Source organism: Gastrolobium bilobum, unplaced genomic scaffold, assembly GCF_033153095.1.
Source record: "Gastrolobium bilobum isolate Gb01-03AN ecotype WA unplaced genomic scaffold, APGP_CSIRO_Gbil_v1 utg10593, whole genome shotgun sequence".
In the NCBI taxonomy this organism is placed as follows: domain Eukaryota; kingdom Viridiplantae; phylum Streptophyta; class Magnoliopsida; order Fabales; family Fabaceae; genus Gastrolobium; species Gastrolobium bilobum.
Window position 1 is genome coordinate 125,270 of NW_026895851.1, and position 27,745 is coordinate 153,014.

At 38.9% G+C, this 27,745-nt stretch overlaps 1 protein-coding gene and 1 pseudogene across 1 annotated transcript; both read left to right on the forward strand.

Annotated features, from left to right (window-relative positions):
- Positions 1-935: 935 nt before the first annotated feature.
- Positions 936-7,296, forward strand: LOC133296415 (putative disease resistance RPP13-like protein 1; annotated as a pseudogene).
- A 6,986-nt stretch (positions 7,297-14,282) lies between these two features.
- LOC133296413 (uncharacterized) lies at positions 14,283-27,566 on the forward strand. The gene is made up of 4 exons (XM_061495386.1): positions 14,283-14,398; positions 14,492-14,587; positions 14,708-15,168; positions 27,478-27,566. The coding sequence occupies exons 1-4, from the start codon at positions 14,283-14,285 to the stop codon at positions 27,564-27,566; spliced, it is 762 nt and encodes a 253-aa protein (XP_061351370.1).
- Positions 27,567-27,745: the final 179 nt, after the last annotated feature.

The window sequence follows — 27,745 nt, forward strand, 5'->3', positions numbered from 1 at the left end:
ACTCTCTCCCTTGCCTATAAACACAAGGTAGAGTAGCCCTCATGGAGGCTCTTCCTATTTATTCACACCATCCTTCGTTTTAGTTTCCATTCAACATCAACATTTGTGAATATGCAAGCTAGATGATCGGAGACTATATCAACAACCACTTATAATACTATTTGTACAATTATCAAATCCGAATATTAATTGTATAATTAAAATTGAGTTAAAAATTATTAATAAAATGAGTGAGCTAGGCATAGGTGTTTTTTTATGACATATTAATTGAATTATGTTTTGGGTTTAACATTTGTATTTTTAAAGGATATAAGTAGTGTTTTTTAATTTTGAACACTATACACTACATGTAGTACATAGTTATAATATAAATTTTTTTTTTTTTTTATCTTTCCACATCAGTTGAAATGACTGAGAAGAGAGAAAAAATAACATTTCATATTATAACTATATATTATCCATAATATATAATGTAAAAAATTAAAATGACACAACTTGTATCATTTACAAAAACAAACATTTTTTCCTTATATTTTTATATATACTATCAATATTTTGTTTTTTTAGAATAATTAGTGAAGCAAAATGAAATCCGTAGTTCATAATTTGACAATTTTTGAGACACATTCAAATTTTGGAAATTAGCAAAAAATGATGGCAGAGTTACAATGAAATTGAAGGTAGAGAGTAATCAAATAATGAGGTGCCACATGCCTCAGAAAAAAAGTATTGGAGTTATATCCCCAGAGCCCACCATTACTTTTCTGAGCAGACCACAGCCACTCTTTCTTGACTTTACACATTTCTCTTTGTCGGAAAGTAAAGCCATTATTGAGGAGATAACATATTAACATCTAATCAAATAAAGACGAAGAAGACTCTACAGAGTACAGACATACATATATGATATCTCTTAGTAAAGCCATCATTGAGAAAATAGCCATTTACTATTAACACTCTCTCTGTCTTCATTGAATCATTTGCATACACTGCACTTCTAATTTGCAATCCTTTCTTCCTTTCTACTTCTCGATTCCATCACTCCCTTTTCCTACCATGGCTGGAGCTTTAGTTGGTGGTGCCCTTCTTTCTGCTTTCCTTCAGGTCGCATTTGACAGGCTCGCTTCTCCTGAAGTTGTGGCCTACTTTCGAGGAAGAAAACTCAATGAGAAGCTGCTGAACAGGTTCAACAGCAAGCTGCTTTACATCAATGCTGTGCTTGATGATGCAGAACAAAAGCAGATCAGAAACCAACATGTGAAGACCTGGCTTGATAAGGTCAAAGATGCTGTGTTTGATGCAGAGGATCTTTTAGATGAAATAGACACTGAAGTCTCCAAATGCAAGCTGGAAGCTGAATCTCAAATCAGTACTAGCAAGGTATGGAATTTCTTCAGTAGTGCTTCTTCTGTTAGTCCATTTGACAAGGAAATTGAATCGAGGATGAAACAAGTCCTTGACAACCTAGAATATCTTGCAAGCCAAAAGGATATACTAGGTTTGAAAGAAGCTAGTGGATTTGGTCTTGGATCTGGAAGTCAAGTCTCGCCAACTTTGCCAACATCATCGTTGCTAGGTGAAACTGTTGTATATGGTAGAGATGATGACAAAGATATTATCTTTAATTGGCTGACATCTCATGCTCAGAATGATAACAAGCTATCCATAATTTCTATAGTGGGTATGGGAGGGATGGGTAAGACCACAGAGCTATTCTTGATGTTTTTAATTTACTCTGTTGAGGGCATAGCATAGACTTGAATAGACTTCAAGTAAAATTGAAGGAAAATTTGACAGAAAAGAAATTTCTACTGGTTCTTGATGACGTCTGGAACGAAAACCGTATGCAATGGGAAGCTTTGCAAATTCCTTTTAATTACGGGGCTCAGGGAAGCAAAATTCTTGTGACCACACGCAGTAAGAAAGTTGCTTCAGCTATGCGATCAGACAAAATACACAGCCTCGAGCAATTACAAGAAAAACATTGCTGGCAATTGTTTGATAAACATGCATTCCAAGATGAAAATACTCAGTTAAATCCCGAGTTCAAGGAGATTGGCACAAAAATAATTGAAAAATGCGAAGGATTGCCTCTGGCCTTGAAAACAATTGGAAGTCTCTTATATGGAAAATCATCAATTTTGGAATGGAAAAGTATACAAACAAGCGAGATATGGGATTTACCAGAAGAGGATAGCAATATTATCCCTGCTTTGAGACTGAGCTATCACCACCTTCCTTCTCATCTGAAGAGATGCTTTGCTTATTGTGCCTTATTCCCCAAAGATTATGTGTTTGAAAAGGAGTATTTGATTCTATTATGGATGGCTGAAATTTTTTTGCAATGCCCTCAACAGAGTAAGAGCATGGAAGAAGTTGGTGACCAGTACTTCGATGATTTATTATCAAGGTGTTTTTTTCAAAGATCAAGGGGACATGAAATGCGTTTTTTCATGCATGACCTTCTCAATGACTTGGCCAAATATGTAAGCGGGGATTTTTGTTTCAGGTTGGAAGTTAAGGAAGCACAGAATATAACAAAAATGACTCGTCATTTTTCGTTAGTAACTAATCATTTCTCTCATTTTGAAGTGCCTGAGGGTTTATGTGATGCTAACAGGTTACGTACACTTCTACCAATGCAAGACATTTTCAACAGAGTTGTTCTATTTCGGGCGTCTAGCATGTGGGTGCATAACTTGCTCCCCAAGTTGAAGTTCTTACGTGTCTTTTCTTTGCGTGGTAATAAAAGTGTAGAAGAGTTGCCTGATTTTATATGCAATCTTAAATTACTCCGTTATTTGGACCTTTCGGGTACTGCAATCAGAAAGCTACCTGATTCCATATGTTTGCTCTACAACTTACAAACACTGAAGCTGTCCAATTGTTGGCTTTTGGAAGAGTTGCCCTTGAATTTGCACAAACTCACAAATTTGCGTCACCTTGATTTTCGTGGAACTGAACTGAGAAAGATGCCACCGCATTTGGAGAAATTAAAGAATCTTCAAGTATTGTCTACATTTTATGTGGGCAAAGGTAGCGAGTCCAATATTGAGCAATTAGGAGAACTCAATCTCCATGGATCACTCTCAATTTTGGAGTTGCAGAATGTTGTTAATCCCTCGGATGCATTAGCAGCGAATTTGTTAAATAAAATACACCTTGTGAATCTACATTTAGCATGGAGTGAAAAAAACCATGATGATTCACAGAAAGAAAGGGAAGTACTCGAGAAGCTACAACCTTCCAATCACTTGAAAGAGCTGTCACTGACGAACTACGGTGGTGCACGATTCGCAGATTGGTTTGGAGATAATTCATTATCCAATGTGGTGTCCTTAAAGTTGATCGACTGTAAAAATTGTATCTTGCTTCCTCCCCTTGGACTTTTGCCATATCTCAAGAATCTGTCAATTAGGGGGCTCCATGGGATAGTGGTTGTTGATGCTGAATTTTATGGGAGTAGCTCTTCTTCTTCTGCTGTTTCATTTCAATACCTCGAAACCTTAAGATTCGAGGATATGAAGGGATGGGAAAAATGGGAATGTAAACTTTTGACGAGTGCTTTTCCACGTCTTCGAGAGCTTTGTATAGAGAGTTGTCCCAATCTGAAAGGGCACTTGCCGGAGCAACTTCTTTGTTTAACGGAACTAGTTATTTGTGAATGCCGACAGCTTGAGGCCTCTGTTCCCTGGGCTCCAACCATTCAAGAAATACAACTTGGGCATTGTGGAAAGGTGCAACTTGATTATCATCCATCTACTTTGAAAAGTTTCTGGATTGTTGGACGCTGCATGGAAAGATCTTCGCTTGAAAGGATTGGGCACAGCAGTCTTGAAGAGTTGCACATTCATGATTGCCCAAATATGAATATTCCCATAAACCATTGCTACAATTTCCTTGTAGAATTGTGGATCATGAGTAGCTGTGAATCTCTAAGGACCTTCCCGCTGGATTTCTTTCCAAAACTCCGTTTGCTCTGTTTATCTGGTTGTATTAATCTTGAAATGGTTTCACAAGAGGAGCATGGTGATAATCTCAAATCTCTGAGCACTTTAATAATTAGGAAGTGCCCAAAATTTGAATCATTTCCTATAGGAGGATTGTCTGCACCCAGGCTAGACTCGTGTACTCTTGTAGAATTGGAGAATTTAAAATCATTGCCCGAGGGCATGCACGTCCTCCTTCAATCTCTTGCTTGCCTTGAAATAGTTGATTGTCCACAACTTGAGTCGTTCTGTGGTGAAGGTTTGCCAATAAACCTAAGATCTCTGCTTCTCTCCAAATGCTCCAAACTTGTGGGCTCACTGAAATGGGCTTTGAGAACCAACACTTCTCTAGTTTTCTTGGAAGTTGAAAAAGTGGATGTGGAGTCTTTTCCAGATCAAGGGTTGCTGCCTGTCTCTCTTAAACATCTACGGATCAAAGATTGTCAAGATCTTAAAAAACTGGACCACAATGGTCTCTGCAACCTCTCCTCTCTTACTGAATTGTATCTGCGAGACTGCCCCAGACTCCAATGCTTACCAGAGGAAGGTCTGCCCAAATCCATTTCATCTCTAACCATTAGTGGCAATTGTCCGTTGCTCAAACAGCGTTGCCAGAAACCCAATGGTCAAGATTGCGGGAAGATTACCCACATTGAACACGTAGATTTATTTTAATCAGGTACCTACTTATTAATATATGTTGAACCAGGATGGCTTAATCTTATATAGATGAGATGACTCGAAATAATATTCTATCGAGTTTCATATATGTTGTTGATACATCTCAACTAAAGCGCAGACAGATTTAAATTAGAATAGTATTTACTTTAGCTTGTATCTTCATCCACTTTCATCACGCATCAGTATTTATTTTTATATTTGGTTTTATGTGCAACAATTTCTATTATTATCATTATGCCGCTGTTGAAGATGAAATTCCAACCAAATATGCTGCTTATATCTAGTGTTCATGCCAGGAGAATGGAGAAGGTGGTTAAGCGCAAAAGTTCGGGCAATGGAGAAGACAGGTTATATCTGGTAGTTACGCTATTAAACTTTCAAATGTGATTTCTTCTGAAATGAATCACCATAAAATTCGGAAGGGCTCTCTTCAAACGGACAATTTATTTCTGGTTCTATACGTCTGAGCTGTTTCTTGGGTAAGATATTTCACAGTTGAAGTATAATCCTTTACAAGGAATTAATTGTGCCATTGGTAACTTGTTTAAAGTATATTGGCCAACAATCTGAAGAGTTGATTTCTTAAGAATTAATTGTTGTTTTTATTCTTCTCATGTTACAAAGGTTTAATATAGTTAAAAATTGACTTAACCATCAATTTTACTTGTAAATGCATATTTAGCAAGATGGAATTTAATTTGTCGCATCATGAAAAATGCCCAAAGCATAGAGGAACTGTGTTCCTCAATGTGAGAATATATAAACTCTGCTCTATCAATGTTGATAGGTACCCCATTTGATTTTCACAATACAGGTTGTAAGGACAATCTGGTGAAACTTTGGTATGCTGAAACGGGGAGAGAACTTTGCTCATTGTAAGTATAAACTTAAGTATTGATTTCTACTGTTTAATTTTACAGTTCGTGTTTTCATATTAATACTCGTGTCATGTCATGTAGTCATGGCCACAAAAATACTGTGCTGAGTGTCAAATGGAAACAAAATGGCAACTGGGTGTTAACAGCTTTTGAGTATCAAATAATAAAGGTTGGTAACTATATCTTCATGGTGATCCATAATAGGTATTGTCCTCTGTTTTCTATTTCTATTGATGGACCTGTAATGTTATGCCTGATACTTTTTCCGTGCTTGTGTTTAAAATATTTTTCCTGAAATTTGGATATCTTATCAGGTAGTGGTTGCTTATTGTGATTGTTACTTTTAATGTATTTTGCAGGCATGAAGATTCACAAATTGAAATATCCAATGCTCATAATAATGATGTGTGTGGCCTATTGGATGCCTTTTGTGCAGGTGAAGTTAATCTTGCTATCTGAAATAGCTTCCTATGATGCTTATTGGGTTTCTTTCTCTGTCTCTTCTCAACTCTGCATGCCCTATGTTCTGAAGTTACTGCTCCCCATGCCTGTTAATAACATATTGTGTAGCTTTCTACCGATGGACCCCGTAAGTTGTTCGAGAATGCCTATCACCTTTCTGATTTTCATGCTATTCTATTTCTGTATGGATATACATAATGCGAGACCTTGACATTGTTATCGTATCATCATAGTTCTCAGTTCTTACTATAGCATATTTTTGAAATATATTTTGTTTGACATGTAGCTAACTTTATGTTACTATACTCTCATGTTTTCTTATGATGTGTTGGCAGTGATCATACAATGATGTTTTGGTGCAGAAATAGGCCAGGAGACACTGCTTTTAACACTGGCATGCAAGATTTGTTCAAATTTCTAAAGGCAAATGAAGCAGCATGTTATCTATTGTCTTCTTCGGTATAGAATCATAACATCTTTCATTGTTAATTGTTCTGACTATATGGTTTGATGGGCTCAAAATGCTTTCCTTAATCAACATTTCTTGATAATATAAATCCATAGAAATGCACTCTCTGCTTTAAACATGAGGAAGAGATTGCAATATTTGAAGGCTCTTTGTTGTAGGATGAAGATAATTGTGGAAAGTTATTCTTATGGTTAGAATATGAAAGACTATTAATGAAACATCTGACAATATTTTGAATGTGTTCATCTGTCAGGATATACTGAGCATAACTTTGCCATACCTGAAGGCCCTACAACTCCAAGACCGTTTGCCACTGGGTTGACTCCAAAATGAGGTGCCATTCCAGGTGTTGAAGTCGTAATGCCCTTATCTGTTATTTCTCATGATTTTCCTCAAGGGGAGCAGAAGCAGCCCCATCCCTTTTAAATGGGTACTCCTCAGCCTTCCTTAAGGTTCATACCCCTCTCTTCTACAGCCATTCAACAGAAACCATGCCGACTGAATGCTCAGCAGATCCCACAACATCAACACCAGGCACTGCCATAACATATTAGAAATTGAGCTCCTGCATCACACTCTCAAATGCCTCGATAAATAAAAGAAATTGTTTTCTTTGTATCCTAGTTGTTTCCTGTTCCTTCTCTTTTTGGCTTCTCCCCCTTCCTATTAGTACCATGTTTTGATATGTCATTGTAAGAAATTGCTTACTATATGTTTTGTGTGTAATTTGTATTATTCTCTGTTGGATGTGATACTGATTTCAAATTTCAGTTAAGGCTTGCAATAAGCCAGACGTAAGTAACACTCTGTATCATTCATTGTTAAAGTTTCATATCAGATAAAATGTTTGCTAAACGAGGTGAACAAGAATATTTTCTGTGTTAACTCTATTGTCTATCCTTATGCTAATGCTAAATAATCATTTAATGAATTTTCCTGGGTCAACGGTTACAGTGGTTGAAAAAATGTGTTATAATACTTTAAAGCATATACATTATTGTTCACCAAATGTTTTTGCGCATTTTGTTTCTTTGCAAGCTCTGTTGCTGACATAACATGATAAGGCTTAAGCTACATGGCTCAGCTATCTGGTCCGACGTAAATAATAATAATAATTAAAAAAAATAATTTAGCCGCAGGTTTCACTGATTGGGTGTTGAGCTCAACTCTTAGCTTCTTGAATTGAAATATTTTAAGATATTTGGAACTACGCAACGTTTATTTCACCAATGTTAAAGTCCCAACTTTGGTATGTTCAGTTGGTAACTTGCGTTATCTTAATCTGTCTTACTCATTCTTGAAGGAATATTTAGATATGCTGATAAATTAAGCCACACATTGATTAGAAATGGAATAAGTAAAAACAGGAAAAGTGAAAGGAATTATAATTTTAATAATGAGTTTAAAGTTTCAAAATTATTTTAGATAATTTTATCTAATATTCATCAGAATATACACATAAAAGTGTGTGGGGGTATGTGAACTCATATGAAGAGAAGAAAGAGAAAAAATAAAGAGCTTCACACACTTTTATATGTGTATTTTAATGAACATTAGATAAAGTTATCTAAAATAACTTTACAAATTTTAAACCCTTCAATAATTTAAATTTTTTTATGAAAATTTCTCCATTGACTCATCAGTTATTCGACTATTCACATAGAGTACGGTAAGACCAACAAAGCTTTCCTAAGTTTTCTACATGTACGATTCTTCATCTGAATCTTAGGGTGTGCATGACAATCTTCTCGGAATCAATTTTTTTATTTTATTTTTGTTCCCAGAAATAAAAATGGATAGAAAACTCATTTGGTAAAACCAGTTTATTTTTTTGTTCCCGGGATGAGCTGGTTTAATTCTTGTGCTGGGAAACAGAAAAAAGAATCAAAAAAATTCTTTTTTTTTTGTTCCCCGACACAAAATGAGAAACACTTATCTCTCTCAACCACTCTCCACCTCTACCATCATCACCACCACCATCATCATCCCGACACGACCACCGTCACCATCGTCGCCGTCTTCGTCGTACCACCAGCGCCGCCGTCACTACCACCATCACTACCACGATGCCACTGCCACCATCACCCTTGCCTCCATCCATCACTACCACCATGCTACCGTCACCACCACCGCCACCAACCACCACAACCATCTTTGCAACCACGACCGCCTTTTGCCCTAAATCTCAACATGCAAGAAAGTGTTCATACACTAAGTACATGGTACAAAATAATAACTATCAAGTGCAACAATATGTAACACCAAAATGCTAATAGAATCCATGCATTGCATAAGTTTAGCTCTAAGCCCTAAGTGGGCCTTTTGCCCAGAGCTCCTCCGGAAGACTCAGCAACACCTGAAATGTGGCCCCATAACGTGGGGTGAGATCTCACAATCTCAGTAAACCAAGGGCCCTGAAGGGTCACTCCACCCATTGGCTCACTCAAATGTACAATAGTAATAACACAGATATAAATGAACATACAGTAAGCAATCACAACTGGGTCCTTCCACCATTGCCAACGATTTTTCATGTGTTTAAGGCATCATTCGATCACCCTAATTGTGTCTCCAACAACCATTCATCCAATTACACCATTCTTCATTAACTTGTTTAACAATTAATCCATGTTCATCCCACAAAATTTTGCCTAAGTTACAAATCCTATGACCTTAAAATTTTATTTGATTTTCATCAACAAGACACCAACACAACCAACAAATTCCAAAGCCATATAGCCATTCAATTCCTCCATCTACCACAACCCACAAACACTATTCATATGTCCATCAAATTTATGATCTCAACAAAACTCAAGGAAAGTTGGACTACTTACCACTAATGGACTCCTAAGCTTCTTAGGATGAGTTTCCAAGTATTTAATCAAGTCAAGTGAGCTCCAAAGCTACCCATACACACCCCTAGGTTGTGGCCTTCAACGAGGAGTAACTCCTCTCACAATGCACTCCAAGAGAAACTCACAAGATGAAAGACACTCACAATAATAGGATGACAAAGAACTTTGATGTTGGAACTTTTGGCAAGATGTATCTAGATAATATAATGGAAAATTAAAACTCTCGTTGTCCTATTTACATAGAGGCTGCGGGTTGTGCAAGTGAGGGAGGAAGAGAGATCAAATTTTTTTGAACCGAAGGCACTATTCATCAGTGGTTTATTCACTTGGATTGCCATAAAGGCTAGAATAAGACAAAATTCCACTTAACCTACTCATTTAACCTACTAATCACCAATTAATTCATGAATCATCTAATTATCCTAAATTCAACATTCACTAAAGTCCATTAAATTCACTTTAACAGATGAATCTAAAATTTTCTGATAATTTGGTGAATTTATGATTTTACCCCTAGTTATGTACTTTCGGTACGTTTCCCTAAAAATCACGAAAATTCACGGAATAATTTCAATAATCATTTTTCTTGATTCTAAATACCTCTTTCAACATATATACAATCCTAGAGCAGTAATCTCATTTATGAGTTTCCCGATAGAATTATACCATGGTATTTTATCTAGTAAAAATCACTATTCATCAATTTTTCTGAAAAGTGCCTATCCACTCCAAATTTTATTCTGAATCCAAATCTATTATTATTTTCATCAAATAATGTCTAATTTTACCATTTCACAAGTTAGGGTTACGTATTTTTCTAATTATCATTTTACCATTCGTGTGTATTTTGACCTAAGACTTGGGATTTTCACTAATTAAACCCTCTAACCTATAATTAAATTATTGATAATACATTTCAAATATGTGAGGTGTTATAGGATTCAGTCACATATGCCAGATTGCTTGTCGTTTGTCTCAACTTTATAGGTCGAGATCTGGTTCTGGAGTGGCTGGTTTTCTTGTAAACTGCTATGTCTATCCTGATTGAGCTAACTGAGGCGACTTATTGAGGGACGAACACCAGGGCATTGGCTCTATAGCCTTTCATGCTCTTTTCATGTTCTTGTGGTCTGTGTTCTTGAGCCGACCTACTGGGGTCGTCCAAGATGATGGCTTTTGGTCTTTCCATGCCCCTTCCATCAGTTACGCCTTTACCCGTTTCTTACATTGATTGGTGGGGTGTGTTGAGGGACGTGTGCTGCCCTTTCACTGTGTGTGCAGTGATGGTGTTGTGAAACGTATGCGTCCGAGGCTTGGACGAGTAACTGTATGTCGGAGTGTCGACTTATTTTGTAATCTTTCTACTTTTTCCTTTGTGAGGGCCTTGAGCTTCTTTTTGGGATGTAGAGTACATCGTCGAGTTTATTCCCGATCTTTGTTCTCTAAATATAGCCATTTTTCAATTTTTGCTTGGTTATTTGTGATGCATCTTTTGTTTAAGTTACTTGGGCTCAGCCCATGGCGTTGAGCCTCTTTTAACATTTTGTTATGTTGACTATTTGAACCCGACTTATTTTTCCCTGAAAATAATATCTGCCTTGGCCCCAGAGGAGGCACTGGTGGGGTTCGAACTCGTGGCTTGAACCTTAGATTGAGTTGTTTGACCGACACAGTTCATTGTGGGCCTTCATTTGCTAAAACCAGCTTCCTTTGTCGTGGCCTATTTTTGACTTAATTGCAACTTGGCTTATTTTGCCAAAGTTTTAAGTTTATGGAGCAGTTTTTGCCTCTTCAATTTAAGCCTAACGTAGTTTTCCTTGACTTATTTTAATTGTAACTTGGCTTCTTTTTGCCAAAGTTCTTAGGTAGGCGATTTTTGTCTTTTCCTTTTGAGCCCGGCTTACTCCGCCTTGGCTTCATCTGCCACAATCTTAAGTTTGGGGAGTAGGTCTTTGCTCTTTAACTTGAGCCCAACTTCTCTCGCCTCTACCCTTATTAAGACTTGGCTTCATCTACCACAGTCTTAAGTTTGGCATAATAGCCCTAACCTAATTAATTAGTAAATTAAATGTGATTGAATAATTAAGCATGTAATAGTGAATAAAATTAAGTATATGACCTAATTAAGGGAATTGGGGTCACTTTTGAGGTAAAAAGTGTACTCAGTAAAAATTAAGGGGTATAAATGGGTGTAGACAAAAGTACCCAAAATATAAAAATAAAAGTGGAAATATTCCTAGAAAAATATTCCAGACATTTGGGTAAAGTTTGGTAATTAATGGAGTTAAATAGATAGATGAACTAATACCCACTTGATCCCACTTAACTTATGTTAAGTGACTATACAACACAAAAAAAGAACCCAAATCCCTTCCCCAACCCGTCGTGCTCCAGAAGAGAGAAAGAAAGGAAGGAAGAAAGAAGGAGAAGAGAAAGGAAAAGGGGAAACCCTAGGTTGAGCAAACCTTAGCCAAATTCATCCATTCCAAAGCCTAAACCACTCCAAATATTTCCCTCTTTCACAATCAAAGCTTGGTTTTGAGTGGGAGTCTTTGTGGAGTGAGATTTCAACCTCCAAAAATCCGAACCTTAGGAAAAAGTGAGGGATTTGTTGACTTCTACCTCCATGGAAGCTTGAGGAACAACCATTCCTTGTTGTGTGATCCATTGTGGTGAGTTTTCCACTCTCTTTCACACAAATTCCTTGAGGTTTACATGATTTAGGTTTTGATGAATAGTGTTTTGAAGTTTTATGATAATGTGAGTTGATTGACTATGTTCTAGGAGGATTGAGACTTAGTATATGTTATGAAAAATGCTAGGAATGACATTTAATCGGTGAAAATGAGCTTAGATAGTTATATGACTACACTTTGAAAATTGCAAGAATATGATACTTGATTGTGGGTTTTCTTGCCATTATGATCAATGGTTGGGTTGAATAATAAGTGTGTCCATGTGGTGTCTAGGATTGAGGCATTTGGACCAACCGTGAGTGATCAACCATTAGAGCTAGCTATGGAGCTTGATTAGCTCTTTGGAATAGGTAAGCTCATGTTAAGTTATAATGTAGAGTTGTTGTGGTATTGATGGATATCTAAATATTCATGGGATTGCATGATTGATGCTGTGACACCTTGATGTAGGTGTGTACTTTACAAGTTATAGCTTGAAATCGAAGTTGACTGGTTGTAGAACCTGTTGGTGGAGAACAAAGGTTGAACTGAAGCTTTGAGGTAAGCCTTCGGACCTTGGGTGTAATTCCCTTGATTGTTCCACCAAGCCCTGATTGGGTAGTGGTTGTGATAGTGTATATAAATGCAATGAAATAGTTTAATGCTTAGTTATACGTATGTGTATGCTTTGGTGTGACAGAGGATGGTGTTTCCCTATGTTGGTATGTTGTATGACGATGCCTAATTCATACTTGATAGTTTAGCTGGCCAGTAGGACTATTTGCATCTGAGTATCCTTAGGACAGCTTGAGAGCTCGAGGGATTTCTCCTGGAGAAGTTTGTTTACACACTGCATGGATATGTATTTATTACATTATTATTGTTATTGCTATTACACTGTTATTGAACTATGGGGTGGAGAGATGCTCCAAGGACCCCTGGTTTACTGTGATATATTCGTATATCTCACCCCGTGTTGTGGGGACACTTTTTCAGGAAAGGATGCTGCAGGAGCCTCTGGTGGCAAGTGGCCATATTTGGATTATACATGACATGTAGTAATACTATGTATAGGATTTACATTTGAAATCTAATTGCTATATGTATGTCATGTTTTATTTTGGTTGACTTAGCCTATCCTCATCTCTTTTGGTATCTCTTTTGTTAATGGGAGCCAAGGAGTTGATCATACTGTTTTGTAGCTAAGTCCTATGAATTGTAATTAAGACGTATTGTAATGTTGTAATTAATGGAGATATATGTATGAGGAAATGTTATGCATGCTTCTCTTAGGGTATGAGTACTTTGAAAGACTAGAATTCATGTATTGAAAGAATTATATGATTTTCAATTAGGTGAAAGAAGACCTTTAGATTGAAAATCCAAGTAAAAGTAAAGATATCCCGTCTTGTTGTCCAATTTTCATATCCCATATGATAGATTTGGACCCTTGTGTCTTAATGGAAGTGGTAGATCTTTTTCTTAGATTTCCATTGAGACCAAGATTGTGTAATTTGGATGTGTACAACTCTAGTTAGGGTTAAAACACTCAAGCTTGGTGTTGTCCCCATAAATCTAGCGCTACTAGCGCCGTGTTGGCGCTAGCCGCGCCAAGGGACAGAGAGGGAACGTATTCCCGGCGCTAATCGCGCCAGTCTGGTGCTAACCGCGCCAAATACAGGGAAACACTCTGTTGTTTCACGCTAATCGCGCCAGAAACAGTGGGTTCAGCACTCGTGACGTAGAAAGTTCATAACTTGGGCTACGGTGCTCTGATTTGAGCGCAGTTTGAACCTACGCGTAGATAACGAAGAGATATATAACATATTGGAAGATGAGAACTATAAAGTAAGTATAGAAATTCCAATTTAATAGAAAGTGAAGAGAGTCTAGTATTGAACTCGAACAAAATAATGATATGATGTTAAGTTTAGTTTTGATTATTCCGCAAAGTATAAGGTTATGGTCACGCAATTGGTTATTTCAAACTCGGCGTTGTTATAAAGGAAAAACAAGTAAGTTTTAAAAAGGAAAACGAAAAATTTCTCCGGGATTTTAATTGAACCAATGTGATTGTAACTGCGCTTAATATCATAAAGCAATGTTAACAAACCGGTTCTAGAACGGGGTGTTACATTTTATGGTATCAGAGCAGTTTCTTAGGGAAACTTGTGGATTATTGTTATATATGCTTGGTGTTTGATGCTTTATTGTTGTTTTGGTACTCTTTATGATCATAACCTCCTACTTTTAAGGGAGGCTATGATCCAATGGCGGCAGCAAAATGGCTCCAGGCTATGGAGAAGATCTTCAGGGTGATGAGATGCCCTGATGCAATGAAGTTGGTATACTCCGTGTATATGCTGGAAGAGGAAGCTGAGGATTGGTGAACCAATACAGTGCAACCCTTAGAAGCTGAAGGTCGGGAAATCACCTGGCGGTTGTTCGAGACGTTGTTCTTAGATAATTACTTTCCTAGGGAGGCTAGGGAACATGAGCAGAATGAGTACAATGATTTGAAACAAGGATCAATGTCGATTGATCAATACTTTGCCAAATTCAACGAATTGGTGAAGTACGCTAACTATGGGAGAGCCTTACCCACTCCAGCTGAGATGACCTCCAAGTTCCAATGGGGTCTGAATGAGAAGATGTCTCGGAAGATGTCAAATTGTGACATCCGAGAGTTTAGCAGATTTGTGAATCAGTGCCGAAAGGTAGAAGAAGTATACAAGGGGTCCCAGACCAAGAAGCCCTCTGAGGCCCAAGCACCTAATGCCAATAAAGCAACTAGCTCAGGTTATTGGAAGAACAAGAAGATGAAAGGTAAAAAACTGAGTGTGAATAATCCATTCGATTTATTCATAAAGCCCGGAACTCAAAAGAATTTTTTTGATAGAGGACCTCTTCCCAAGTGTAAAGGATGTGGAAAAGAGCATAGAGGTACGTGTGCTACGGGTGAAGTTATTTGCTATAAGTGTGGAAAGTCTGGCCACTACTCCAGGCAGTGTCCTCAGCATGAAGTGAGGACTATGGCAGTTCAAGCTACTGTTGTTCCTGTCTCAGTTGTTCCACTTATGATGGAGTCACAGACGGTTGGTAGAGTATACACCATGGACCGTCAACAATCCGAAAAGGCTCCAAACCTTGTGAAAGGTATAATTTATATTGATAATATGGATATTGAAGTCTTGTTTGACTCAGGAGCTACACACTCTTGTATGTCTGATTTTATGGCCGTTGGGCTAAATTTACAAATGTACGATATTTCTCCTCCAATGAAAGTGGTGACTGCTACTGGAGAGGAGTGTTATACATCAGTTTTATGTAAGGATGTTGAATTTAAATATGAAGGCCGAGATTATGTGCTGGATTTTATTTGCTTACCTATGATCAGCCTTCAAGTTATCTTGGATTACATGAATCGCATATTTAAGCCGTTTCTGGATCAATTCGTGATTGTGTTTATTGATGATATCCTGATATATTCCAAGAGTAAGGAAGAGCATGAGGGTCACTTGAGAACTGTGTTGCAAATTCTCCGAGAGAAACAGTTATATGCAAAGCCTTCTAAATGTGAATTTTGGCTTTCTCAAGTGCAATTTCTGGGTCACGTTATTTCTGCTTATGGAGTGGCGGTTGACCCTAGCAAGATAGAGGCAGTTGTTGATTGGGAGAGACCCAAGACAGTAACGGAAATAAGGAGCTTTCTGGGTTTGGCTGGTTATTACCGGAGATTCATTAAAGAATTTTCAGCCATGGTGTTGCCATTGACCCGTTTGACCCAGAAGGATACTCCATTTGTTTGGACACAAGAATGTGAATAATGCTTTCAGAGCCTTAAGGAGAAATTGACGACCGCTCCGGTGTTAGTACTTCCCAATCCGGAAGGTGAGTTTGAGTTATATAGCGATGCTTCTAAAAAGGGACTGGGTTGTGTGCTGATGCAAGATAGGTGAGTGGTAGCTTATGTCGAGGCAATTGAAACCGCATGAAGAAAATTATCCGACCCATGACCTTGAGCTTGCTGCAATTATTTTTGGATTGAAACAGTGGAGGCATTTCTTGTATGGAATGCAATTTGCAGTATTCAGCGATCACAAGAGCTTGAAGTACTTGTTTGATCAAAAGGAATTGAATATGAGACAACGACGGTGGACCGAGTTCCTAAAAGACTATGATTTTGAATTGAAACATCATCCTGACAAGGCTAATGTTGTAGCTGATGCACTGAGCCGTAAATCTGTGAGCATATCAAGCATGATGATTAGAGATTATGATGTGATTGAGAGGTTCAGAGATATTCAATTATCTAAAATCTTTCCATGTAAAATTTGTGGCATCGAAATCACAAGCATTGAGAATGAGCTGATGACCAGAATTAAAGAAGCTCAACTGCAAAATGAAAGTGCTAAACGACTGAAAGGTCAGAGTGGTGTATCCTGCAATGATGAGGGTATACTATTATATCAGGGTCGTGTTGTTGTACCTAGGCAGTTGGCGGAGGAAGTAATGACAGAGGCCCATAAGGGTCATCTCACAGTTCATCCGGGAGCTACAAAGATGTATCAGGACCTAAAGATTAATTTCTGGTGGCCTGGTATGAAGAAAGATATTGTCGAATTTGTCTCTAAGTGTCTCATTTGTCAGAAGGTCAAGATTGAGCATCAAAAGCCTTCTGGTATGTTGCAACCTCTGGATGTTCCTGAATGGAAATGGGAGAGTATCTCCATGGATTTCGTAGTGGGATTGCCGCGAACATAGGCTAGTTATGATTCTATATGGGTGATTATGGATAAATTGACAAAATCCGCACACTTTTTGCCAGTTCGGGTAGATTTCTCTGCTGAGAGATTGGCTAGGCTCTATGTGAAGGAGATTGTGAGGCTTAATGGGGTGCCTGAGAGCATTGTTAGTGATCGGGACCCGAAGTTCACTTCTCTCTTCTGGGGAGCATTGCAGGAGGCTCTTGGCACTCAGTTGAGACTGAGCACTGCTTATCACCCACAGGCGGATGGTCAGACTGAGAGGACCATTCAGACGTTGGAGGATATGCTGAGGGCTTGCACCCTGGAGCAGGGTACTGCATGGGATCGATATCTCCCGCTGGTTGAGTTTTCATATAATAATAGTTTTCATGCTAGTCTGGGTATGGCTCCCTACGAGGCCTTGTATGGTCGCAGGTGTAGGACACCTACTTGTTGGTCAGAGGTTGGAGACACAGAGCGGTTTGGATTGGATTTTGTTCAGGAGACTACTGAGCAGATCAAAATGATTAGGGATCGTCTGAAAAAGGCTCAGGATCGTTAGAAAAGTTACTATGATCTCAAACATCGACCTCTAGAGTTTGAGGAGGGAGATCATGTATTTCTGAAGCTGTCACCGGTTACGGGTGTTGTGTTGGACGAGCCCTTGGAGTGAGGAAGCTGAGTCCGAGATTTATTGGACCCTACCAGATTCTTCGTAGGGTGGGACCGGTTGCCTACCAGCTTGCCTTACCTCCGCAATTAGCAAATTTGCATGATGTGTTTCATGTTTCTCAGCTGAGGAGATATGTAGCTGATCCTTCTCATGTGGTTCAACCTGATAATGTTGAGATCCGGGAGAATTTGAAGACTCTTATTGGGCCACTGAAGATACTTCAAAGAGATGAGAAGAAGCTGAGAAATAAATCTATTCCTATGGTGAAAGTCTAGTGGGAAAGAAGGACGCCTGAAGAGTCCACTTGGGAGCGGGAAGATGAGCTTCTCCGGCAATATCCTGAGTTTAAGGACAGGTACGTACTTGATTTTGCGGACAAAATCGCTAAAAGGTGGGGTGACTATAATAGCCCTAACCTAAGTAATTGGAAAATTACATGTAATTAAATAATTAAGCATGTTTTAGTGAGTAAAATTAAGTATAAGGCTTAATGAAATGAATCTGAGTCACTTTGGAGTTAAAAAGTGTACTCAGTGAAAATTAAGGGGTACAAATGGGTACTGGCGAAAGTGCCCAAAATATAAAAATAAAATTATAAATATTCCTAGAATAATATTCCAGACTTTTGGGTGAAGTTTGGTAATTATTGGAGTTAAATAGATAGACGAACCGATACCCAATTAAAACCACTTAACATAAGGTTAAGTGGCATAAAACAAAAAAAAAGAACCCAAGCCCCCCATTTCCCCGTCGAGCCAGCATCAGAGAGGAGAAGAAAGGAAGAAGAAGGAGAAGGAGGGAAAGAGAGAGTGAGAGAGCAAATCTTAACCGATTGGAGTGATTCAAAAGCCTAAACCACTCTAAATCTTCTCCTCTTTCATAATCCTAGCCTTGTTTTGAGTGGGGAGCATTGTGGAGAGAGATATTGCCTCTCAAAAATTCGGCCCTTTGTGAGATTTTGGGGTTTTGGGAATTTCTACCTCCATAGGAGCTTGAGGAATGTAACACCCTTAATATGGTCATCAAAGGTGTAACATTGCTTGACGTTCAATGCGCGGAATCCATGTACTTGAGCGTGGTTAACTTAAAATTTACTAATGGGAATTAGTTGCGTTCTTTTCCCTAACTTATCTATTTCTCTAGTCATGAGTTTCTCTTTTTCTTTGTCTACGGTCTACTTACAAATTAATCTCTACTTGGTTACCCTACTTATACTTATGCGTTATTTTAAGGGCTCACTTACATGATCATAATTTTAGTGTTGACTACTACCCAGTAGGTAGTTACTTAAGTGTCTTATGCGGATAGTGGCTTATGTTACTTAATCTTCCCTACTAAATTCATAGTCCATAAAACATAAACATCCCAAAATATCGTACTTCAAAGGCATATAAGATGTTCAAAATAGTCTAAGTGGCATAGTCTATTACAGTCATCCAAATTAAAATCTTTAGTGCATCTTTAGTAAGGTGTACCCTCAATCCATAGGGATTCCATCTCCTGATCCATAATATAGTTTGCCAGTTCCCGCTTTCTTTCAAATATTAGAGTAAGAACTCTATCTACAAGGGATGGTGTATTATCAACTTTATCTGCACGTGGTTGCGCAGGTTCCTCTTCAACTCGTACCAACCTCTTACCCTGCCTTACCCATTTGGTCATTTTTACCTGAAAATGGGTTTCCCCAAATAGGGGTGAGATTGGGGGTCTCGGTAAGGACTCACAGTTGGAGCAACCTCCAAACCATGATGCTTACTCCTGCAATAGTCACATAATAACATGTACAATAATAGAATGGAAAAACATTGGAAACATAGTTTGGAAAATAATCATGCTTTCATATCATCATACCAATCCTGCCATGGCAATTACTCTCCATGGTCTTATGGACGAATACCCAGGGTCCTCGTCAGGTTGCCTCTGTGGTATTAGTGCACAGGCCATCTTACAAAACTTGCATGAATAAACATTAGTTCCAAACAACCAAACATATCATGTAATGCATCATATAACATATTGCAGTCAAACCTCACTTTAACATAAAGGGGTGGCAACCATAGGGTAGCCGCTTCAACAACCATAAATCACTTACACAGGGGTCTTGTCTTTTTATTCTTCAAGAGTTCGAGTTCGTCTCTAGTCTTCCCTTGCACCTTTGGTTCGTCCTAATAACATAATGAGACTTTAGAGATGATTCTAAAAACTCACTTGGTTTATAACTCACATATAGGTTCGGCCCCTTTAGGATGTAGGTCTTAGTAAATGATTCTAACAACATAGTTTATGCATAGCATTCTAACATTTCGGTTAACATGTAAATCCCACAAGGTTTTCCTTTCTTTTAGTCCTTAAGAATTGAATGAGGGAATAAGGTTTGTATTCCTTTAGCCTTTATAACACGAAAATATTTAAGAGAGAGATCATAACTTAAACATGGAGTCTAAGGGACCTTACCTCAAGGATGATGTTTGATGGTGATTCTTCCACCGATATGTCACTCCTGCTTCTATGTTTCACGAGTTCTTCTAAGTGTCCACCTCGACGAGTTAGACGATGAAGGAGGCTAGAAACTATTTTTGATGTTCCCTTACCCTTAACATGTGAATGGCCGAAGCCTTAGATGGGAGGAAGAGAGGTTGGTTTTTCTTGTGGGTGCTTGTTCCTTGGGGAGAAGGCCGAAGCCTTTGAGAGGGAGAGAGAGTGTGTCTTTGTTTTCCTTTTGTTCCTTGCTAATCTTGAGAGTGTGAGGGAGTGCGTACGGTTGGCTTGGGTCTTTTATTTTATCTAAGTCCTCTAATCATCACACCTAGGAAAGGGAAGGGTTAGGTCTAGGTTGAGTGTGTGGGTTAGCAAATCTCCCACCTTGTTCAAGTGTCATATGCATGGGAGGGACTCTTGCATTTCTTACCTAGAAACCAACTCATCATTAATCACTTGGAAGTGATGCGTATAGGGAGGAGAGTTCTTGCATGTCATGCCTTGGTTAGGGAGATTCATCATTGTTTTGGGGAGTGAGGCGCATGGGGAAGAGAGTTCTTGCATGTCATGCCTTGGTTAGGGAGAGTCATCATTATTTTGGGGAGTGAGGCGCATGAGGAAGAGAGTCCTTGCATGTCAGGCCTTGGTTAGGGAGAGTCATCATTATTTTGGGGAGTGAGGCGCATGGGAAGGAGAGAGGTCTTTGCGTGTACCAATGTTAATTGCTTTAATCATCATTGAAGAAATGTTGGTTAATGTGTAGGGCCTTTTGTCTTTTAGCTTTCCATAATTGCATTCTAGGATAGAGTGTCTTTGGGACTTCCCAATGCATGGGGTTTGGGAATCACCTTGAGTATGTCACACTCATCATAAGGTGTGTAAGAACAAGTCTTCCCTTTTTATGCTAATTATTGCGCCTAGGGAGATGGAGAAAATGTGGCTTCACCTTTTTAATCATGCATTGGGGAAGACTTGTGCGCCTAGGGAAGAGGGAAAGTGAGCCTACTTTTATGAAGGGAATCTTGGTTTATGTTCCCTTGATGTGTTACCTTGGGAGATGGAAAGACTTGTGTCATGCATGGCTTGAGTGTGTAAGAAGGAAGCTTCCTTTTCCTTGTCATGAGTGCGCCTAAGGTGGGGAAAGCAATCTCATCCCCTTTTTCTCTTTGCTAGGTCGAAGTGGACATGTGAGGAGGGTGAGATCTTCATTCAAATTGTCCAATCACGTGTTGCCACCTCACCTAGGGTTTATTCTTGAATTGGGTTGGGCTTGGTGAGTGTCTGGGCCCATTAAGTTAATAAGTGTTGGACCATTAGTAATTGGGTCAAGGCTAAGTGGTGTGGGCTTGGATCTTTGTCTAGATACTAATTGGGCCATTTCTTATAAAATGGGCTTGCATTGCTTTGGGCTTAAATCCTTTAACTTAGTTATATTCTTAAGTAGGTTGGGCTTTAACTTTATTTGGGCTTTAAACCACATGGGGCTAAGTTATTAATTATCTTATTTAAAGTGGGTTCTAACTTAGGATTAATGTTGCTTATTCAAAGCTACTCGTTCACTGAATATGGACTTGATCCCTTTTCGTTTCATTTCATTAGGCTAATATCGAGTACAAGATTTTTGGGTTATTACAAGGAACGCTCCTTGCTTGGTTGTGCAACCATTGGTGGTAAGATTCTACCCCTTGAACCTTATTCTCATGGAAAATTGCATGAGTTAGGGTTCAATGAATAGTGAATTGGGGTTTTGATGAAATGTTGTTAAATTAGCTATGTTCTAGGAAGAATGGAACTTAGTGCATGTTATAAGAAATGCTAGGGATGGCATTTAATCGGTGAAAATGAGCTTAGATAGTTATATGAATATACTTTGAATATTGCAAGAATATGATACTTGGTTGTGAGTTTTCTTGCAATTATGATCAATGGTTGGCTTGGTTGATTGATGATTGGGTCCTTGTGATGTCTAGGATTGAGACATTTGGACCAACCGTGAGTGATCAACCATTGGAGCAAGCTATGGAGCTTGATTAGCTCTTTGGAATAGGTGAGCTCATGCTAAGTTAATATGTAGAGTTGATGTGGTAGTAATGGATATAAGTAAATATTCATTGGATAGTATGATTGATGATATGGAACCTTGGTGTAGGTGTGTTACTTGTGAGTCATTGTTGAAACCAAAGTTGATTGGTTGCTGAACCTGTTGGTGGTGAACAAAGGTTGAACGGAAGCTTTGAGGTAAGCCTTCGGACCATGGGTGTAATTCCCTTGACTGTTCTACCAAGCCCTAAAAGGGTAGAGGTTGTGATTGTGTATATAAATGCAATAAAATAGTGTAATGCTTTGTTATACGTATGTGTATGCATTTGGTGTGGCATAGGATGGTGTTTCCCTATGTTGGTATGTTGCATGACGATGCGTAAATCATACTTGGTGGTTAGCTGGCCAGTAGGACTATTTGCATCTGAGTTTCCTTAGGACAACTTGAGAGCTCGAGGGATTTCTCCTGGAGATGTTATTGCACTTTGCATAGATATGTATTTACTGCATTATTATTGTTATTGCTATTACACTGACATGGAACTGTGGGGTGGAGAGATGCTCCAAGGACCCCTGGTTTACTGGATATATTAGTATATCTCACCCCGTGTTGTGGGGACCCCCTTTCAGGTAAGGATGCTGCAGGAGCCTCTGGTGGCAAGTGGCCATATTTGGATTAGCATATGCATGAGGATCCTATATTTTGATATTATACATGTTGTTTTGTAGCTCACATGTATAGGATTGTAATTCATAGACCATTGATAGGTGTATGATTTGTATATTGGAATGGACTTAGCCTATGCTCATGCCTTTGGTCATCTCTTTTGTTGATGGGAGCCAAGGGAATGATCATAGTGTTTTGTAAGCTAAGTTCCATGAATTGTAATGAACATGATTTGTAATTGATGAGTACTTTAAATTTAATATATGTATGTTCATTAAGTATTGGATTGTTGAACTGGAAACTAAATTAGGTACCTTTTGTTTAAATTGGGAAATGTTGAGAAAACAAATACATCCTGTCCGGTTGACCAATTTTCATACCTAATGTGATGGAATTGGACTTTGATGTCTCTATGAAAGTTGTAGACATTTCTCTTAGCTTTCCGTAGAGACCAAAATGGTGTAATTTGAGTGAGTATAGCTCAAGTTATGAGTGAAAAAACATAGGTAGGTTAAATGACCTTGTTTTGGGTCACCCAGCCCTGTGGATGACGCCTGGGGCGCCAGATTCACGCTTGGGGTGCCAAATTACGAGATCAGACAGTAGCATCCACGCTTGGGGCGCCAGATCCACGCTCGGGGCGTCAACTTTCTGTTTTCCCACGCTCTGGGCGTGGATCTCACGCTACGGGCGCAGGGGTTCTGGAGGTTTCGCACCCTTTTCTTAGAAAATGCATAACTTTGGCTACGGTGCTCCGATTTGAGCGCGGTTTAAACCCACGTGTAGCTAATGAAAAGTAATATAACATAGTAGAAGATTGGAATAATAAAAGGAGTTTAGAATTAATTTGATAATTAAAGTGATGAAGACATTTAACGACGTATTGTCAAGTAGAATGAGAATATAATATTAAGTTTAGTCCCACTATTCCGCGAAGTATATATAGTTATGATCACACACTTGGTTATTTGAATCCGGCTTGTTTAAAAAGGAAAATTTATCCGGTTTTCTAATTGAACCATTGTGATTGTAACTGCGCTTAATGCCGTACGCAATGATAACAATCTGGTTCTAGAACGGGGTGTTACATCATGCACTGATTACCGTCAGTTGAATAAGGTTACCATCAAGAACAAGTATCCTCTCCCTCGCATAGATGATTTTCTTGATCAGTTGAGGGGTGCTTGGGTCTTTTCAAAAATTGATTTGAGGTCGGGTTATCATCAGATCCGAATTAGGCAGGAAGATATTTCGAAGACTGCTTTCCGATCTAGATACGGACATTATGAGTACCAGGTAATTCCATTTGGACTCACTAATGCTTCGGCGGTGTTTATGGATTATATGAATCGCATTTTTAAACCATTTCTGGATCAATTCGTGATTGTGTTTATTGATGATATCCTGATATATTCCAAGAGTAAGGAAGAACATGCGAATCACTTGAGAACTGTGTTGCAAGTACTTAGAGAGAAACAGTTGTATGCAAAGCCTTCAAAATGTGAATTTTGGCTTTCTCAAGTGCAATTCTTGGGTCACGTCATTTCTGCTGATCGAGTGGCGGTTGATCCTAGTAAGATAGAGGCAGTTATTGATTGGGAGAGACCCAAGACTGTAACGGAAGTAAGGAGTTTTCTGGGTTTGGCCGGTTATTACCGGAGATTTATAAATGGATTTTTTGCAATGGTTTTGCCATTAACCAGTTTGACCCGAAAGGATACTCCATTTATTTGGACTCAGGAATGCGAAGAATGTTTCCAAAATCTTAAGGAAAAATTGACAACAGCTCCGGTGTTAGTACTTCCTAATCCGGAAGGTGAATTTGAGTTATACAGCGATGCTTCCAAAAAGGGATTGGGATGTGTGCTGATGCAAGATAGGCGGGTGGTAGCTTACGCATCGAGGCAATTGAAACCGCATGAAGAGAACTATCCGACCCACGACTTGGAACTTGCTGCAATTGTTTTTGGGCTGAAACAATGGAGACATTTCTTGTATGGAATGAAATTTGCAGTATTTAGTGACCACAAGAGTTTGAAATACTTGTTTGATCAAAATGAGTTGAATATGAGACAACGACGGTGGACTGAGTTCCTAAAGGACTACGACTTCGAATTGAAATACCATCCCGGCAAAGCTAATGTTGTAGCTGATGCATTGAGCTGGAAATCTGTGAGCGTAGCTAGCATGATGATGAGAGATTATGATGTGATTGAGAGGTTCAGAGACATGAAATTATCTAAAGTCTTTCCATGCAGAATTTGTGGCATCGAAATTACAAGAATCGAAAATGAAATGATGACCAGAATTAAAGAAGCTCAACTGCAAAATGAAAGTGCTAAACGACTGAAAGGTCAGAGTGGTGTATCCTGCAATGATGAGGGTATACTATTATATCAGGGTCGTATTGTCGTACCTAGACAGTTGGCAGAAGAAGTAATGACAGAGGCCCATAAGGGACAATTCACCATCCATCCGGGAGCTAAAAAGATGTATCAGGACCTAAAAATTAATTTCTGGTGGCCTGGTATGAAGAAAGATATTGCCGAATTTGTCTCTAAGTGTCTCGTATGTCAGAAGGTCAAGATTGAGCATCAAAAGCCTTCTAGTATGTTGCAACCTCTGGATGTTCCTGAATGGAAATGGGAGAGTATCTCCATGGATTTCGTAGTGGGTTTGCCGCGAACACAGGCTAGTTATGATTCTATATGGGTGATTGTGGATAGATTGAGAAAGTCCGCACACTTTTTGCCAGTACGGGTAGATTTCTCTGCTGAGAGATTGGCTAGGCTCTATGTGAAGGAGATTGTGAGGCTTCATGGGGTGCCTGAGAGCATTGTTAGTGATCGGGACCCGAAGTTCACTTCTCGCTTCTGGGGAGCATTGCAGGAGGCTCTTGGCACTCAGTTGAGACTGAGCACTGCCTATCATCCACAGACGGATGGTCAGACTGAGAGGACCATTCAGACGTTGGAGGATATGTTGAGAGCTTGCACCCTGGAGCAGGGTACTGCATGGGATCGATATCTCTCGCTGGTTGAGTTTTCCTATAACAATATTTTTCATGCTAGTCTGGGTATGGCTCCCTACGAGGCCTTGTATGGTCGCCAGTGTAGGACACCTACTTGCTGGTCAGAGGTTGGGGACACAGAGCGATTTGGATTGGATTTTGTTCAGGAAACCACTGAGCAAATTAAAATGATTAGAGATCGTCTGAAAAAGGCTCAAGAGATCGCCAGAAAAGTTATGATGATCTCAAGCATCGACCTCTAGAGTTTGAGGAGGGAGATCAAGTATTTTTAAAGTTGTCGCCGGTTACGGGTGTTGGACGAGCCCTTGGAGTGAGGAAGCTGAGTCCGAGATTTATTGGACCCTACCAGATTCTTCGTAGGGTAGGACCGGTTGCCTACCAGCTTGCCTTACCTCCTCAATTATCAAACTTGCACGATGTATTTCATGTTTCTCAGCTGAGGAGATATGTAGCTGATTCTTCTCATGTGGTGCAACCTGATGACGTTGAGATTCAGGAAAATTTGAAAACTCCCGTCGGGCCACTGAAAATACTCGAAAGAGATGAGAAGAGGCTGAGGAATAAATCCATTCCTATGGTGAAAGTCCAATGGGAAGGAAGGACGCCTGAAGAATCCACTTGGGAGCGGGAAGACGAGCTTCTCCGGCAATATCCTGAGTTTAAGGACAGGTATGTTCTTGATTTTGCGGACAAAATCGCAAAAAAGTGGGGTGACTATAATAGCCCTAACCTAATTAATTAGTAAATTAAATGTGATTGAATAATTAAGCATGTAATAGTGAGTAAAATTTAGTATAGGACCTAATTAAAGGAATTGGGGTCACTTTTGAGGTAAAAAGTGTACTCAGTAAACATTAAGGAGTATAAATGGGTGTAGACAAAAGTACCCAAAATATAAAAATAAAAGTGGAAATATTCCTAGAAAAACATTCCAGACATTTGGGTAAAGTTTGGTAATTAATGGAGTTAAATAGATAGATGAACTAATACCCACTTGATCCCACTTAACTTATGTTAAGTGACTATACAACACAAAAAAAGAACCCAAATCCCTTCCCCAACCCGTCGTGCGCCAGAAGAGAGAAAGAAAGGAAGGAAGAAAGAAGGAGAAGAGAAAGGAAAGGGGGAAACCCTAGGTTGAGCAAACCTTAGCCAAATTCATCCATTCCAAAGCCTAAACCACTCCAAATATTTCCCTCTTTCACAATCAAAGCTTGGTTTTGAGTGGGAGTCTTTGTGGAGTGAGATTTCAACCTCCAAAAATCTGAACCTTAGGAAAAAGTGAGGGATTTGTTGGCTTCTACCTCCATGGAAGCTTGAGGAACAACCATTCCTTGTTGTGTGATCCATTGTGGTGAGTTTTCCACTCTCTTTCACACAAATTCCTTGAGTTTTACATGATTTAGGTTTTGATGAATAGTGTTTTGAAGTTTTATGATAATGTAAGTTGATTGGCTATGTTCTAGGAGGATTGGGACTTAGTATATGTTATGAAAAATGCTAGGAATGACATTTAATCGGTGAAAATGAGCTTAGATAGTTATATGACTACACTTTGAAAATTGCAAGAATATGATACTTGATTGTGGGTTTTCCTGCCATTATGATCAATGGTTGGGTTGAATAATAAGTGTGTCCATGTGGTGTCTAGGATTGAGGCATTTGGACCAACCGTGAGTGATCAACCATTGGAGCAAGCTATGGAGCTTGATTAGCTCTTTGGAATAGGTAAGCTCATGTTAAGTTATAATGTAGAGTTATTGTGGTATTGATGGATATCTAAATATTCATGGGATTGCATGATTGATGCTGTGACACCTTGATGTAGGTGTGTACTTTACAAGTTATAGCTTGAAATCGAAGTTGACTGGTTGTAGAACCTGTTGGTGGAGAACAAAGGTTGAACTGAAGCTTTGAGGTAAGCCTTCGGACCTTGGGTGTAATTCCCTTGATTATTCCACCAAGCCCTGATTGAGTAGTGGTTGTGATAGTGTATATAAATGCAATGAAATAGTTTAATGCTTTGTTATACGTATGTGTATGCTTTGGTGTGACAGAGGATGGTGTTTCCCTATGTTGGTATGTTGCATGACGAT

What these genes read in the sequence shown, in the direction of transcription:
- LOC133296413 (XM_061495386.1), top strand. Translation starts at nt 14,283, where the DNA reads ATGGCGGCAGCAAAATGGCTCCAGGCTATGGAGAAGATCTTCAGGGTG. An exon ending in GAAGAGGAAGCTGAGGATTG is followed by an intron (nt 14,399 to 14,491) that starts GTGAACCAATAC and finishes TTACTTTCCTAG; the next exon opens with GGAGGCTAGGGAACATGAGC. An exon ending in GGCTCCAAACCTTGTGAAAG is followed by an intron (nt 15,169 to 27,477) that starts GTATAATTTATA and finishes ACCTTGATGTAG; the next exon opens with GTGTGTACTTTACAAGTTAT.